This window comes from Phytophthora cinnamomi (assembly GCF_018691715.1).
Source record: "Phytophthora cinnamomi strain GKB4 chromosome Unknown Contig38, whole genome shotgun sequence".
Lineage (NCBI taxonomy): Eukaryota > Oomycota > Peronosporomycetes > Peronosporales > Peronosporaceae > Phytophthora > Phytophthora cinnamomi.
Genome location: NW_027150971.1, coordinates 608,693 through 626,027, shown reverse-complemented (window position 1 = coordinate 626,027; position 17,335 = coordinate 608,693). Strand labels below are relative to the sequence as shown.

At 49.4% G+C, this 17,335-nt stretch overlaps 3 protein-coding genes across 3 annotated transcripts; all 3 read left to right on the top strand.

The window, feature by feature from the left end:
- Positions 1–12,393: 12,393 nt before the first annotated feature.
- IUM83_03202 (Integrase catalytic core protein) lies at positions 12,394–12,753 on the top strand (the record flags this gene model as incomplete). Its single annotated transcript, XM_067927188.1, has 1 exon — positions 12,394–12,753. One exon carries the CDS (start codon positions 12,394–12,396, stop codon positions 12,751–12,753), a length of 360 nt encoding a protein of 119 aa, XP_067791817.1.
- A 21-nt stretch (positions 12,754–12,774) lies between these two features.
- IUM83_03201 (putative mitochondrial protein) lies at positions 12,775–15,158 on the top strand (the record flags this gene model as incomplete). Its single annotated transcript, XM_067927187.1, has 2 exons — positions 12,775–12,866; positions 14,969–15,158. The coding sequence occupies 2 exons, from the start codon at positions 12,775–12,777 to the stop codon at positions 15,156–15,158; spliced, it is 282 nt and encodes a 93-aa protein (XP_067791842.1).
- A 75-nt stretch (positions 15,159–15,233) lies between these two features.
- Positions 15,234–15,860, top strand: IUM83_03200 (Integrase catalytic core protein; the record flags this gene model as incomplete). The annotated part of the gene is made up of 1 exon (XM_067927186.1): positions 15,234–15,860. One exon carries the CDS (start codon positions 15,234–15,236, stop codon positions 15,858–15,860), a length of 627 nt encoding a protein of 208 aa, XP_067791815.1.
- Between the last annotated feature and the right edge of the window lie 1,475 nt (positions 15,861–17,335).

Below are 17,335 nucleotides of genomic sequence, written 5' to 3'. Positions count from 1 at the left end.
CGTTCTAGTTCTAGGTTCACTAGTAGTTGCACAAGATCCAAACGTTATAGTATCTTATCCGTGAGTTTTGATACGAATCGCCGAATCATGAGGTGTATCCATGAAATGAGCAACTTCAATTCGAGAATAGCCGCAAATTTCGATGAATCTTGTATCCACGTCCATAAGTGAAGAGTCCCGTCGTGTATCCGTAAATTACTTATTTATCTTTGCATTATCTCCGCAGTACTATGATTTGTTCTGGTATCGATGCCTTAATCAAAAATACCCATGCTTGTAAGAATCTATCTATGAGTTTACCAAATATGATTTCTGAATCCATGAGTTTACCAAAGCGGATACGTGAATTTCTTAATCAATTTAAGTTTTTTAAGTGGATATAGAAATTACTATTTGTACCCTTATATTTGGTATCATGAATCCAATGTTATCTTTATACATACTTCTAGTGAAGCAGATATATTGATATTTACGATTCCTATAGAACGGTACTAATTTTAAATTAAGGCGTTTGAATAAAAACCAATATATTACTCAAATTGTAGAGTTGATAATCACTGTGCTCTACATTACGCTAGTTAATCTGAATCACAAAAAGCATCTACATCTCAGTTATCTCATGCGTCGCCACCGTGGCCTCAGCACTTGTGCACATTCTTGTTGGCACTTCTTGCAGAACGCCCCCTTGTCATTATACCTTGCGTTTTCTAGCGACGGCTACCTTGTTGGGGTTGGAGTCGTAGTAGCGCTCACGGTTAGAGAGGGTCGCATCGCTTGAAACAAAAGCAGCAGCGGTAAAAAAAGAAGAAAAAAAAAACGTCACATGCTACATAGTGCTGCCATGCGCTGCATTATCCACAAGCAGAGTGCCTCGAACGTCGCGCGCCTTTGTACGCGGATCGGCATGGGGAAGGTCACAGCGGAAAATGAAAAGATCCCCCGCATTTACTTCAATGCGGTAGGCGTCGGAGCAAATGGCGCACCCGTTGAACGCCTCCGGGGCCGTGATGAACTTTGGTCCGTCCGTTAGAGCGATCAGTACCGCCGCATGTAGCCTCGATCGCCGATTCCGTCTCTGTCGAAGTGAAGCCGCGGTGTAGGTGCCGGGGTGGACAGCCAGGTGAAAGCTCGATGACCTTCCACTTTGTCATCACTGACCAGGAATGATGTAGCATCGAGGCGAATTCGATCATGCGCTCACTCACAATGCAAAATACGGGGGCGTTTTGCGTTTTGCGTTGTTCCTAAGGTTGAGGGGTCTCGACGGCGATGATCATTCCCCGTTTCGCGGAACCACTTGGCCTCTGACAGGCCGCCCACAACGCATACCGCTGTTGTAACCTAATCTTTAATTAGGTAGCACTTAACAACGTGATAGCCGTCGTTCCAAATACCGCTGAGCGTGGGGGGCGTGGCGCTGATGTTCATGGTCGTAGCCGGTGGTTGCGAGGGAGATGAGATCGACACGAGGGATCATGGCGCTCGTCCGCCGCCCTTAGTACCAAAATTGAAATTGAACATCGAGCTACCCCTTTTGCTACGTTAGCTAGCACCATCTAGTTACCCTCTGTATCGAGGGCCCTCCTTAGTGATTCCCCTCCCCTAATAGTAACATCTGAAATTACATTTCACGCATGCACTACAATCGAGGATATTAAATTACGCCGATGCTGGGGAGTCACATTGTGGTCATTGTCGTGTTGAGAGAGTACAACCCACGACACTCACGCTTGAATCCGCTATGACGGCCACCTCCATGGACTGGGCCAGCATTGTGGCACACGCAGGGACATACCCCACGTCCGTCATGTCGTCCTTGAGTTGAACACGCACGGTGCTCATCTTGTGGACCTTTAAGCTATCACACGATAGAAGGTCACCGATGGCTTCCATACCTATAGCATTAATTTCATAAGCATTAATTCATTGAAAAAATAAAAAAAAACTATTAGCTACCTTCTTGATCCACCCCAACATCACTCGCTCGTCGCAATATGGATTCTTCTGCACTACTAGAACGTCCTTATCCTCTTGGTGTAGAACATTCATGTGCACTTCAGCTTCGACCTTGCATCCTTGCCCCTCGCCAAAAACGATAAACAAGCGCAACTTCACCCATGTGGCTGATGCACACAAAAACACAGTTGCCCGAAAGGATTTTCCGACATTCCACCCAAAATATCAAAACAAATAATTTAGAAAATTATATACATCGTAAATATAGCGCCAGATATACTACACAAACCTTGAACAACATTGACATCGCGCTCTCCTTCGAAGGTGATCGTGGTCTTGGGGTTCATGTCTCTAGCATATATGTCCAAACTCGCCGGCCACGATTTAAACCAAAATAATTTTTAAATAAGCAAATGTTCACAATTCAATCAATACTTCAATAAATCATGTTCACCTGGACTTCCGATCTCTTTCGTAGTCCGTTGTGTTAGATTCTACGAATCGATAAACGGTTTCGCTTGCAGAAGCGACGTAGATATTGAATAGCGGCGGCCTCGGAGCGCTCCGACAGAAACCGCGGGTCGAGCTTGATGATCATCTTGAGCAGGCACCACGTCGTGATGGCGCGAACTTTGTTCCGGCGCATATCCTCGACCCAGTCCATCAACCGTTTAAATAAATAAGTTAAAATCAATTAATAGCGATACGATAAATAATTTCCTTACCGCTGCTCTTGTCCAGGAAACCGGATCTTGGGCTCACGACGTCCTTGCTACAGCACGGTGTTGTTCAAAGCCGCCGCTGCGATCACATCAAACCACTTTTCCCAGCGATAGACCGTAGTGCAGTGACAGCTACTGCCCTGGGCGAGGGTGGTAGACGCGCTGGCAGCGTCTGCCGCTTCCAGGCGGTGAGCGGTGTTGTGAAGCGTGTCAAGTATGAGCGTGTGGTGGCTCTTTGTGTAATGATTACAAACGACAACTAGTCGTGGAGGGAGTCCACGACAACTAGTCGTGGAGGGAGTCCAGATTTTATTTTACCGGTTCACGGAGATGGATTGACTACTATTTCCAGATGTCATTCATCAAAATAATCTAAAGTAGTTCCTGGTGTTGCTCACATGGGAAGCCATTATCGATCGCCTCGTCCAAAATTTCCTCAAACACACATCGGCATCACACTCCACATTTGGCTCACTATTATCATCGCAATCAAAAGGGCTTCGTCCTTAGTGGCCTGATGCAGCACAAGCTGCTCGAGTTGACGATCGAAGCAAATTCCTTGAGAGCGGCCAATACATCTTTGTCAGCGACAAACGCATCTCCGTTATCATCAACGATCAGGCACTTCATAGGTGTCGCGAGACACACAGGTCCTGTCGATGGATTTACTTGTAACTTCACAGCTACGCAGGCTCCAGCGCGGAGGATATGTCCACCTGTTGTCCTCACGACCACCTCTTCATTTAAGCCTTAGCACCACACCCTTCACCATTAGCTGTGCAAGGTTCGCATTGCTGATGAGCCATACGTCCGACCCTTAATCAGCGCAAGAGGGCATTGGTTACATCTCGACATCTTCACAGGTCGAGGTAAACACGCTTCAGCCGTCGCGCCTGCATGATCTCCCTACGCTCATCCTTCTCCCAATTAAGGCGTGGTCGAAGCAAGGTCATCTTCGTCTAGTGCGGCACGACCGGGTATCTTACAAGTTAGTGGTCACCCTTGCACCGCGGGCAGGTTTGTCCGACACTGTCCTCGGTTTGGCATATTGGGGCTGTTTATGATATTTTCCTCCACTAGTAGAGCCAGGTGGTGGCCCGGCCGTCGTGTCGTGAATTTCTTTTTCTCGCACCTTTTTTTTCGGTCATGCTAAGTCTCGTGCATTTTTAATTCTCTCACCTGTATGGAAATGTCTGCGCTGCCGATTTCGCCGGTAATAGTCCCTTTCATCCTCGAGAGTGTTCTCCGAAATAACCGTGATGGCCACTTTCCCACCAGAATGCGCAGCGCGATTCTGTTACGCTAGGATACCCTAAGTCTCGTCACGCAGTACCTGCGGCTCGATCGAAGCAACGGACAATATTCGCTCCAACTTCAAATTTTCCTGGCCAATGAAGAACTCCGACTAACCGCGTTCATCTATCAGCTGCCCCATTAACCTGAAAAACCACACCACTCGCTCACGCACATTGCTGTCATGTAGGCCCATCCGAACAACCGCCTTGAACTCCACCGGCTTGTTGGGAACCGCTTTGGTTTTCACCGTCAAGAGGCTGAGTCGATCTTGCCCAGTAAGAGATCGTTAGTCGGTTTGGCTGTCTTAATTACCCAATATAGGTTGCATAGGACCTTGAGTAGGCTCGACTCGAATGAACTGCGATGGTCAGTCGCCATACCATCCCCGAAGTCTTATCGTGGTCGTGGCAGCACCGTACAACCGCTTCTTGCTCGTACTCCTTAGGTTGCGTTTCCACTCAACCAACGCCACGTGTGAGGTACTCGTAAGCATGGGCGTGAAGAGCGGAACGTATAAAGATACGGTAGCCTATACCTTTGGCTTGACCTCGGTATCCATGCCAGTCCAGTTGCTAACGTTAACGTTGTGGGGAGTTTCGTATAATAACACTAATTGGAGGAGCTGGCACTCCATAAAGCGTCTCACATGTTCTATTAGCTGGTAAAACTGAAACCGACTATTGCTGCTGCTAGCTCGGTCAACAAACCTACGATCCCGTGCCATCCAATTCGAAAGTTGGCAGCACCGTCATACTAAAGATCAGCCTGCTGCCCACTGCACGGTTTGAATGAGGCTATCAAAATGTTAAGCCATACAATTGACTGATCAACGCAACGTATAAGTTTAGTCATTCGCTAGTTTATTTTGTCGGTAAAGTACTACCCAATCAAATGAAAAGACCTGCACATCACTTAACCTGTCTGTCGAGGGATGTAGTAACTAGCGGAGGAGGCAGACATCGGGAAATCCCGATGCACGTGCATCTCACAGATCCAACTGGACCACTTATTGCGAACTACAATATTTCAAATACGACCAAGCCTGTTCCCCTCGCTCATGTTGAGTCAACGTCCGAAACCCGATTATTCGCTTGGCCTGGGGCGGGTCCCCCCGAAACAACCGGGAATCCACTATGTGGAGGAATAAGGTGCGCATCCACATCGATGATCTCGGACTAAGAAAGGTGCTGAAAAAGGAGCACCCGGGCGCAATCCTGATGGCTACGTTCCTTGATGGACGGCCTGGGAAGTGAGTCGTCCCATCTGGGATGATGAGACAGCAGAGACAGGGCGCGATGGGAGGTAAATGGAGTAATGCACAAGCTCATTGTCTGTGTGTATGTCGATGGCCTTACTGTTGCGGGCTCGCACGTATCATTTATAAACGAATGAAAAAGGAAGGTGTTATCATGATACACAATTAAATATCTCGGCGAAATCCAATATCTGCTGAATATGGAGATCAAAGCGCGATAGAGAGGGAAAATGGCTTAGTCTGTCCCAACATGAATACATACAAAATTTGCTCAGAAAGTTCGAAATGAGAGGCGACAGTGTTGAACCTACACCATAGGCAAAGCGTGTAGGACTGTCAAGATGACGTTTGTACAGATGGCAGCGCAGCCATTTGACTACAGAGGTTTGATAAGGTCACTGACGTACCTAGTAAGAGGCACATGATCTGATATTGCTAACACCGTACGTGAAATCAGTAAGTATCTCCCTTGCTATAATAATACTCATTGGAGGTAAGTATATGTAAGGAATATCGAAGTACGGTTTATTATTCGAAGGAAATAATAGGAAGTTGGAGGCCAAAATGTACACAGATACGAGTTTCGCGAATGCTAACAAAGTAGGAAGTCTGTAACAGGATATGTGTCGATACTCGCTGGTGCATGTATCACATGGAAGAGTAGACAGCAAGACGACATCAGCCTGAACATGGTGGAAGCTGAACTAGTTGCAGCTAGTGGGGGTGTACGAGAAAGTGAATGACTATGCCTTCTATGTAACGAATTATGATACAAACAACGGATTCAGTTAGTTGGTAGCGTGGCAGTACTGCTACAATCGGTATTGTTACAGATCCATAGGGTGTAGGCACTCACCCACAAACCGCCCAGCGATAATGCATTTGTATGCTAGGGAAGGGCATGAAGCTGGCAATATTACAATCCAATATTGCGACACATATGACGTAGCTGGTGCCTTAACTAAGGCATCGTCAGAATTGCACTTTGAAAAATTGCGCAACCTCATGGGAGTAAACAATTTAGAGGAAAAACAATAACATTAATTCCTTGGCCCTACACCACAATTTTGGCAATGTGTGGTCTTCACAGAATTATTGGAAACAGAAAGGTATGTGACAAAGGTCCCCAAAGTAAAGTTGGCGCGCCATGTCCATCACGTCATTGTAATCAAAATTGAAATTCAAGTCTTGTGACGTCACCTTCCGAGGACTATCACAGTTTAATCAAATGTAAGATTGAAGCTGAAGTCAAGGATAACATGAAGATGTAGTTAAAGCTGAACAATTAATTCTAAATACTATGAGAGATTATTACGATAATTAATAGTCTATTGTGACTTCAACTAAAACGCAATTAATTGATCATACCTGGGACTGAACCGAAAATCGTAATTGGGACATTAACCCCTCCCCCCCCCCCCCAAGGCGTAAAATCCACGCAGGGCATCTATAGCCTACGGAGTCTCAGCGCCTGCCGGGGTCTGGTCACACACATACACACGCTCACACTCCTTCCTTGAAGGTAGGTTTGCGACGCGACCATCTGGGTGTGCCAGAACAATTACGGAAGTGAGAGGGCGAGTGTTGCGAACCGCAAGCTGCGGCCCTCACTGCACTCCAAGGAAGATCGTAGGGCTACATACAAAGCCTAAGTGTAAGTATTACAAGGTTCGGTAAAGCCTTGTCTCAAAAAATCAGAAAATCAAGTTTGGCAGCCTCAAGTTGAGCATTGACTTACATGTCGATTGTTGGTCAAACGACTCTGAGAAAGGTTGAAGTCAACTGTTGAAAACGGTTGCGAAATTGTGATTAGCAAATTAGGTTTGGCATCCACAACTTGAATTTTCGGTCACAGGACAAAACGCCAAACTGCGAAATTTACTTCAGTGACTCATACTTAGTTCACCTGGAAAACGTGGATATAACCCTTATAGTAGAGGCGACACGCTAAAGAAACCCGTTGATGTCAGGAATAGACCCAGCAAGAAAGTTTGGCGAAAACTAAGATCAGGAATCCCTGAATGTTAGTCAACTTGGGAGGTTATCAGGTTGAACTAAAGTTAAGTCTAAATATGTGGCATCTCCTTTAGTGGGGGTGTTAAGGCATGTAATTGGCTGGTCAAAGGAACGTACAAGTTAGTCGTTGGAAATTTATTGTACTACCCAAGCAGAAGTAGGGCCTGCACACCATTAAACTATCTGCCGAAGGATGCACTGACTTGAGGAGGAGGCAGGCATCAGGAAAGCCTGGTATATGACCCTATTTCGGTTCCAACCTGACGGCTTATCGCAAACTCCAACACAAACCTCGCACCCACTACTCAATCCCGCAACAAATTCAAATAATTAAGAAAGGAGGAATGCGACATGGTGTTTTGGTGATTCGGACACTGTACGTGTTGTTGTGCTCGTTGCCTTCGAAACAGACGAAGTTTTACGACTGAGCAAGTGGAGGTCGATGTTTTCAATAGATAGTACAGGTACAAGCTGAAACTAAACCGAGGTGGTCGTAGAAAGCTGGTGAATGGTGGTTACCAATGCTAGTCGCATTCGCGATACAGCAGCGGGGAGGTGGATACCTAATATCGGGCGCACACTAGAAAGAAAATGAAGAAGTTAGCGGTGAGGTTTATCGTGAATCTAGCTTTGCCTAGTTTGTGCCTGCTCTGCACTGGTTTTACCAGGATCCAATCGAAGCCACCGCCGCGTGGTTCCAGTCCAACCATATAAACGCCAAGTTTCCAGCTTCTGGTATTGGCCTCAGGTATCAGGCTCGGGTTCCTGTCGTCCTCGACATCGGGTCGAACCGCATCATCCAGAACGAGGTAACAACTAATAAAGCAATACGTTCATTCAAACATGGGTACGAAGATCATATAGTACTAGTTGATTAGGGCTCCAGTGCAACACATCCACACCTCATGTGCTCCGTGGTGACAACACTGAAGATGGCCAGAGGCAAGAGTCAAGTTGCGCGTAATAAACTGCCGAGACCTAGACGATCGAGATGCATGTCATCAGAATAAGTTCTGAGTAGATGATGCCGAATCGAGAGCCGACCTATGATCACGATATGCCAAATTGGCCAACGCCAAAGTAGAAGCTGTCAGTCAGGTTATGAAGGCTGAACCCCAATAAAAGTATTTGAACTAGGGTCATTCCTGAGAACATCAGCAAGTATTGAAACTGAGCTAGAAATGTACAAGGTCTGGCGAGCAACGTTAATCGCGATGGTATGCGACGCCGACCATGTGCCTCAAATAGTATGCGATTATAACGTGAAGGACCAGGATCGAGATTTACCAGCTATTGCTCAACCTTGTCTTGTTCTGGGTGGTATTTGGCCTCAGCAGTAATTCTGCGAGATGACAAAGTGTTGACGCGCGGCGTCGTACAGAATGCGAAGATGTGGCAGCAGATGATATGCACTAGCTGCAGATCCGTAGTGGAATATCTCGACCACATCGATCGTCTTTTTGCGATTCGGCATGAGATACTTACCAGTATTTGAGTTGCTACGTATTAATCATGTGAGACCGCGATCAAGTATGCCCAGTGTCGCTTAAGTTGCGATCTACAAATGACAGTGTAAACTTAACGAATAAATCGCAGAAGTGGTCGTGGTGAAATCCGCCCACATAGGTTATCGGCTGATTTGAAATTGAAATTTCTGAACCGCAACTCCTAAAGAGTACTTTCAAGAGTCGCACTGTACGAAGGTGGTTACATAACGAGAATAATGAGTGTTGGGTCGAGCATGGGCGACAACGAGTGAGACTGTCTCAAGCTCATGGGATCGTGTATGTCGTTGGGAAAGACTTACGTAGACGCGGAGTCTCGAAAAATATTGGTTGCGAAATGACTCATCTAGAAAGAAGCAGTGGAAGGTGTACGACGCCAGCTGCAGTTGTGAACACGCAACTACACGTCATACGATACGTGACAGCGATAAAAAAACGCGCTGAGTGGTGTCTGACACCAGCTGCATGATGACGCTGACAAAAGGCACATCTTAAACTTTGTGGACGGTCCCGATTAATTCATCCTAACTGACGTCCTGAACTGTCATTTTGTCCTGAAATCCAAATATAATGGATACATAAATCATCCAAAAACACGTGTTCTAAATTACACCCTACTGGCTGTCCTAAACGCATAACACGAGTTACTACTGCAGAAAACGATGTTAGGGTATATGTGCCAAGTTCAAGAAGAGGCCGAAGCAAATTAGGACAACTCAGGGAACTGTAATATAACATTTATTGTGCTTTGCAAACGTTTTGGCTGCTTTACTTGGCGCTTTTCTCCAGTTATAATAAATCGAGGTCGATTTAATAAACAAAATCAATAAAAAGGGCTGATCGAGCAATTTAGGGCGGTTAACAAATCGAGCTCCATCGGAGCAAGGGATCGATATCCTTGTGGGTTTAATTAAGACATAAGGATGAATATCGTGACAGTGCCAACATATACAGTTTTGACTTGGCCACGGTATGGCCTCGTGGGCCAATCAGCTGTTTAAGATATCATTATAGAGAATAAGGAGGCGGTTGGATCAAATTTCGACATATCATCATATTTAGGGATAGGATTTTTTGTTGCCGATACTGTGCCGACTTATATTGTCGAAGAGGTTATTTTGCACAAGTGGACCTGGGATCGACCTTCATATAACATGTTAATCAGAACATCCTCGGCGTTCACGAATTACAGTATGTATCCAGCTCATAGTGAATCTAAGCGATTAAGGTATAATACGTATATCTGCCGTGTTGCCTTCAATTTACCAAGCTTTAGTATTGACAGTGTCATACTGCTTTGAGCAATTTGCAATGATGTTTCAAGTATTATCAGGAACTCAGTTTCCGGGACATGCCCCCCAACGCTTCTAGCACGATCTGAACGAGGAGCACTCAACCAATGTTAGTTAGATATGACCGAGGCACTCAACGCACGAAGAGGTTAAATAATGACATAATTTATCACAACTTATTCGTATTCAACAGTATTTGCATACTGGCGTTCGGGTGCCCTGCGAGACATTCCGCCAGCAGCGGAACCTCGCCAGCAGTAGCACCCACCAGAGCTGGCGGGAACTCAGCAGATAGCGACAGCAGGCCTTCCTCCCGCTCGTCATTTTCCTTACGCGCGACGTCGTCCTCACACGCGATACCGTAGTCCTGCTCACAACCTTCTTTCAGCCCCTGCCCTCCTTCCCCTTACCGCTGTCCTGCTCGCTCCACACCTCCCTTCTGCCGCGGTTCTGCATTGTAGTGGGCCCAACTTGGCTCACTACATTTGCTTACGTTGCGCTACGTGTATGAGGAAGCGTAGAAGTTTATTAATAATTTGAATTAATTATACTTGAGTCCACAAGTATAATATAAATCAAATAAAAGACCAAGTAGCTAGTTTAAGGTAAAATGAGAACTGTATTGTTTGTAAATTGATCTTCCTCCTAAATCTGCTAAAACGTTTATCATCTATGAAAGGGGTTGACACAGCCCCACCAATATGCACGTCTCTAATTGGTAAAAAGATGCTGCTTTCTACCAATAGGATCTTTGGGTAGGTTTGGACCACTCATTGTGGTGGCCCACTTCAATGTATCCATCGGTGTGACTTACACCAAAGTGAGGAAGTATCCAAACCTTTTAACAGATAGGATCGGTGTCGGCGTACATCAAGCGGTCGCTGTGTGAAACACTACCGAGCGATGTCAATGACATCACGACCAAGCGAATGATCGAGTCGGTTCACGTGATTTGGCGGATCGTAAAGAAGCAGCGCAGTCTGAGCAATGTGGTAGGTTTCGTCGGGTTGGTGCGGCATTTCATTGAGATGGTGAGCACCACAACGGGCAATGCTTTCAAGATCTCAACAGTGTGAGTAGCCAAGTCAACTTGAACGTGCACAAGCCTCTACAAATATACTGGTGATGGTGCTCCGAGTGCTGCAGAGGCAGATGTGGGACTCTTCGACCGGGCTCACCCAGGAGGGGTTCACACTCGAGAAGGTGAGCGACAAGCTCAGTGCCATCTTTGGCACCATCTGCAAGAGCGATTTGGGCTTGGGCAGCGGAAAGGCGTCAATCACGTTAACACGGCTTCTATAAATCCGAAGGGGACGATGCTGGGCAGTATACGGGCCGGTGCAGGACATCCACTACAACATCGGTGCAATGAAGTGCTACTACTGTGGTGGTGAACACACAAGATGGTCAACTTGTCGGAAGTAGACGATTACTGGTGGAGGTATGGATGCGTCGTGCAGCTGCTTTTCAGGGGTGAGAGAACGGTATCCGGGGGGAGCGCTGAACAAGGTCTACTATTGGATGTTGTAACTCAGGATAGGTAGGAGTTGTACTAGTTCGCGTAGCTGAATTAATATCACTTCCTCTTTGACTTCATCGCGCTCGGCAGTCCGGCAGCCTGGGGAGTACTCAGGCATTTAACAGGTTATGAGTCCAACACGTAACGCCAACGCCGACGAGACGCGCGAGGGTCCACGCGTGTCCTCACCACCAACGGCAACCAATCGCGAAAGGTTTAGGTTGGGGAGGAAGAAAAGAGACAAGCACCGCGGCATCCCGCAAAAGGGGAAGCGGCAATATCCTCGGAATAGACGCCGGAGGCGCGAAGCCGACAACAGCGCTGAGCTGTTGACTCTGTTGAGGGTATGGGCGCCTGGAACGACTTGAGAAGTCGCACGCGAAGATGGAGAAAAGCTGGTTGAGGACAGACGGCTGTGCGCGCCACGGACCAGCCCATGACGCCCCCCATGAACCTGCCCGATTGTCTAGGCTGGGAAGAGGAGCGCGGATGCACATCGATTCGCTGGAAGGTTCATCAACTACACCACCGACCGGAACGCAGCGGAGACCTCCGTATCACCGCAGTACTTTGGGGACCCACAACCCGGATACGGGATGCCGATGTCGCACCTGCAACGACTGTATGCAGCGGCCTTGGCGGAACAAGGTTAGGGAATTGGAGCGGGGATGGGGCAGCCCAGAGGAGCACAACACCAGGCCGGAGCGGCAGGTTCGCTGCAGTGACACGACAACGGATGAATGAAGTACCCCGATGCGCGACAGAAGAAACTTGCAATCCGGCCCTTTGATGGTAAGGACCTTTACGTGGAGCTAGGCTCCGGTTTTCTTGAATGGGGAAGAAGATTCGAGGTGCAGGTTGCTCCGGGCAATCCGCGGGCGGTTTCGCGTGGCCCGAAGATGTCAAGGTGGACTTGCTCGGGCACTACTTGTCGGAGACGGCGGAACGCTACTATAACAAGCAGGTAGTGGTCTGGTGGGCGCAGATGCCCACGTTACAGTATGTTAAGGAAAGGATGATCGAGGCATTTAACACGAACATTACGCCCGCGCAGGCGATGAAGCTCTTCACTGCGGCAAAGGATGGGAACCGGTCGTGGCCGGAGCATTACATGTACCTCGTAGCGATTTCGGAAGCATGCGGTGGGGGCGCGGACTACCTGGTGCTGAACAACATCGTTCAGTACGCGTAGGCAGAGTTGCGCACAGTTCTCATGGCCAAGGTGGACAACACGAGAACAGATTACCTGCAACAAGCGGAGGAACTTGAGCAGTTTCCGCAGTCGTGGGAGCTGGACCCTGGCAGGTGCCGTAAACTTGGACGAGAGGTAGTGGCAGCCGTGGGAGACCGGCGCAAGACCGAGATGCGGAAGTGCCACGAATGTGGCGAGGTAGGGCACCTGCGAGCAGCGTGTCCGTTAAGACGCCAAGAGGGCGGGGGAGATACGGATCTCACGCTGCCCTTGAAAGAGAAGTTGGTGGAGGGCGACAACGTCTGGATCCTTGACGGCAGATCCAGTAGGCATCTGGTGAACGATGAGTCGTGGCTGGAGGACGTCGAGATGTGTGACGATGCGTGTCTGCAGCCGAACGGAGAGCTACTGAGCGTGAGCAAAGGGAACACTGACACTGCGGGTGACGGCGTGCGGAAAGCCGCAGACGGTGAAGCTGACGGACGTGTACTATGCTGCGGGTGTAGCGCACAACTTGATCTCGTACGGAAAGCTGGGGCGAAAGGCTACAGGCTGGACTACAAAGGGGCCAGCGTGTGGTGGCTATGAGGGGGGGAGAAAGGTGGTGTTTGATGTGACCATGAGGCGGAGCGTGCTCATGGTGCACGCGGTCGCGGAGCGGAGACGTAAGCTCCCATCGGACGTGATCATGGCCGTGGTCGAGCGGGAGGCAAACGCGCTGGAAGGCGCCTCAAGTGCCGTGCAGAAGGGTACACTTGTGGAATTCCACAAGCGACTGGGGCATCTAAACTACGATTCTGTGGAGCGGCTAGCGAGGGACCCCAGCTCGGGGATCGAGATTACCGACCACAGGAGTGTGAATTGCGATACGTGTGCAGAGGGAAAACAGTAAAAAAAAAACGTGCAGAGACACTGGAGACCACGCTCCAATTGACAGAGTGGGCGGGGTAATTTGCTCGGATCTCAAGGGTCCAATGACGCCCAGGGACCGCCTCAACAACCGGAATATGATAAATTGCGTGGACCACAAGACTAATTACTGCAGGGTGTTCCTTGCGCGCACGAAGGACACCGCGGCGAAACTATTCGAGCATTTTTTAGTCTTCTTTGAGAAGCGATTCGATTGCAAGATTCACGTTCTGCGCACGGACTCGGGGAGAGTACGAGAAAGTGAACTTGTTTTGCAAGCAGACGGGAGTTGCTCGGCAACGTAGCGAGGCTCGTAATCAAGCTTCAGTAACGGCAAGGCAGAGAGAATGCATCGCACCATCATGAACATGGCACGATGTATGATATTCGCATGCGGCCTCCCATTGAACGTTTTGGGGATGCGGTGCAGTACGCAGTGTATATACTAAACCGATCGCCGACCAACTCGAATCCAGGCCGCGTTTCGCCAATGAAGATGCTGACCAAGCAGGCACCGCCACTAGGGAGATCGTAGTTTTCGGGTCTCCATGCATGGTGTACTGCAACCCGACGAAGAACAAGAATTCTCCCAGCGGGCGCAGCACAGCATGATAGCGGCATCGGGAAATAGACGAAAGGGTACAGGGTGTACCTGCCAAAGGACAGGGTCGTCGTGATCACGCAGCACGTTAGAAACATAGAAACGCGTAATAAGGAACAGAACGAGCACAGTGCAACGTCTCTACCTTGCGGAGGACGGAGACGCGAATGGGGAGGAGCCTGCTGAGGAGACTGCTCGCGCTGTTGGAGAGGCCGGCGGCACACAAACCAGTCGTGATAGTGGTGATGCAAGCTGGGGCAAGAAGCGGAGCAAGGGGTCGAGGCGAAAGAGAACCTGGACGAGAGAACGCCCGGTGCTCAATTGGCTGGCAGGCTCAGCAAGGGTTTACGAGGCCGCCCAGCACGAGGAGACCGAGCCTGACGTCTTGAATAATGGCATGGAGGTAGATCCAGGTAACTTCCGGGAGGCTATGCTCAGCATAAGGATAGTTGGGTCAAGGCAATGGCAGAAGAGCTGCGGGTTCTGGGGAGAATGGTGTATGGGAAATGGTGCGGCCTCGGCGGGGCGTGCGCGCTACACACAAAATGGGTCTTTAAGACCAAGCGAGATTCCGAGGAGCTGGTTCCGAGCGCTTGAAGGCGCGGCTCGTGGCCTGGGAACGAGCAGGAGTTTGAGTGAATTACGGGATCACCTTTGCCGCAGTCATCGAAATGTCTAGTGTGAGCTGATTCTGGTGCTGGCCAGGAAGTGGCGAGTGCCTGCGAAGCACGGGGACGTGCCGAACGCGTACGTTCGCGTAGACAAGGAAGCCGGCTTGGACATCTTCATCCGTGTGCCGCAGGGCATGGAGGTTATGCCAGATGTGCTGGATCGCCTCGGGGTAACGACCCAGAAGGAGGTTGTGCTAGAATTGAAAAGTCGTTGTATGGACTAAAGCAAGCGGGAGGCTTTGGAGCAAATTGTTGCACCAAAATTGACCGATATCGGGTTCAGCCAGAGCCTCGTAGACATGTGCGTGTATTTCTGGTGGAAGGGTGGTGCACCCTTGGTGGTAGGAGTGTACGTCGATGATCTGCTGGTCACTGGGACCAAGCGGGAGGCTGTGGATGCTTTCTTCGACGAGCTTGCGGTGAAGAGTTTGGGCTGCGCACACAAGTTCCTTGGTATGCGCGTCAATTACGATGAGGACGCGGGCTATGACTTGGACCAGGAAATCACCATCTCGGCCATGCTGGGAGAGCATGGGATGGAACTGGCGCACGGTGTGCGTGCATCGATAGGGCACGAGTGGAATGAGGAGCAGGAGGAGAGCGCAGCCCGACTTCCTGCTGACGGAAGCGATGGAGTGATCACCGTGACAAAGTCCCGCTCCCTAGTAGGTTTGCTATGGGTGGCCACATGCTCAAGGCCCGATATCGTCTTCGCTGTGCACAAGGCCACGAGACGCGCCCTACCGACGATGGCTGACTGGAAGCTGGCCAAGAGAATACTGATGTATTTGGCGGGGACGAAAGGCCTGCGTCTCCAGATGCACGGTAAGAGAGGAGCGAACGAGCCGCTGGAGGTGGTTGGATACAGCGATGCTGACTTCGCTGCGGATAAGGAGGATCCCAAGTCCGTGACCGGGGGCTGGTGACCGTGGATGGTATGCCCGTAGGCTACGTAAAGAGCGAGTGTCGCTGTCGACCATGGAAGCCGAGTACACGGCAGCGTCTGTCATGGGGCAAGAGCTTCGGGATTCGACAGCTCGTGACATCTTGTGCGAAGATCCGATGTACTTGCGCGTGGATAATCAAGCTGCGTTGAAGCAGCTGGATGGCGAAAATGTATTTTCGAAGGCGAAACATATCGACGTACGAATCAAGTTCGTGGTCGACTATGCGAAGGTGTGCTGAAAACGGAGTATTGCGAAGGTGAACGAATGCCGGTGGACATGTTTACAAAGGTGCTGACTGCCCCAAGGATGAAGGAGCTCGCAGAGCTTGTGGGGCTGCACTGGGGATCAAGGTGAGCGAAGAGTCACGCTACTCGACGAGGAGGAGTGTTGAAGTAGATGATTACTGGTGGAGGTATAGATGCGTCGTGCAGCTGCTTTTCAGGGTGAGAGAACAGTGGCTCCGGGGAGCGCTGAACAAGGTCTACTATTGGATGTTGTAACTCAGGATAGGTAGAGTTGTGTTAGTTCGCGTAGCTAAATTAATATCACTTCCTCTTTGACTTCATCGCGCTCAAGTGGCAGTCCGGCAGCCTGGGGAGTACTCCAGGCATTTAACACGACTGCTCCAAGCGTGCACTCGACGAGGCCGCTAGTGTGCGTCGCCGCAACATCTGGTCTATGGCCAGGCTCGCAAGTAAGTGCACGAGCCAACGCCCAAAAGAGAGGGCCAAGGCCGTGAAGTCACGCCGGATGGATGCCTGATCAAAGTCGTGGAAGTGGACGCGTGCAATTCTGAGGAAGACTCGTCAACAACGATTGCTGAAGGAACACGAGCCCGCCTCCAAGCAATGTCGAGGTGCCTGTGACCCCGGAAAGGGCTTGTTGCCCATCAGTGACGAAGACAAGCCAATGGATACCGTCGTAAACACAGTGAATGCTGACGCCTCGGGCAGGTCTCAAGCCGGGGCAAGCCAATGTGGACCTGGAAGAGCAGCAATGCGAGAACAGCAATTAAGAAATTGAATGCCCAGTGCATGTTTACGTTCGTACAGGGCTTTAAGCACTCAAATCCGCATATTGGCACAATAGCATTGTGTTTGCGTGGTCCATGAGGAATTAAACCTTTCTGTTCGAAACTATTGTGTTGGTACCGGACGATACCTCGAACATTGAACGATTTCGGGCGCAGGCGCGTTGGGCACCAAGTTTTGGGATCCCTAAGTGGTGAGTTTAAACACGAATTGGATTTTTGTTGGGAAAGCTATCAATAAGGGCGTATTATTATGCTGTGCGTTTGTCGTTTTCAGCTAGTGTTTTGCCGCGAGTTATAATATGGCGCCCGACATAAAACAGGTGGCCACTAACTCGAAGTGGCGTTTTCAGCTGCGAAATATCGAGAGGTCGGGTTACATGTATGGCTACCGTGCCGCGACCGATCATTGTTTACTTCAGCC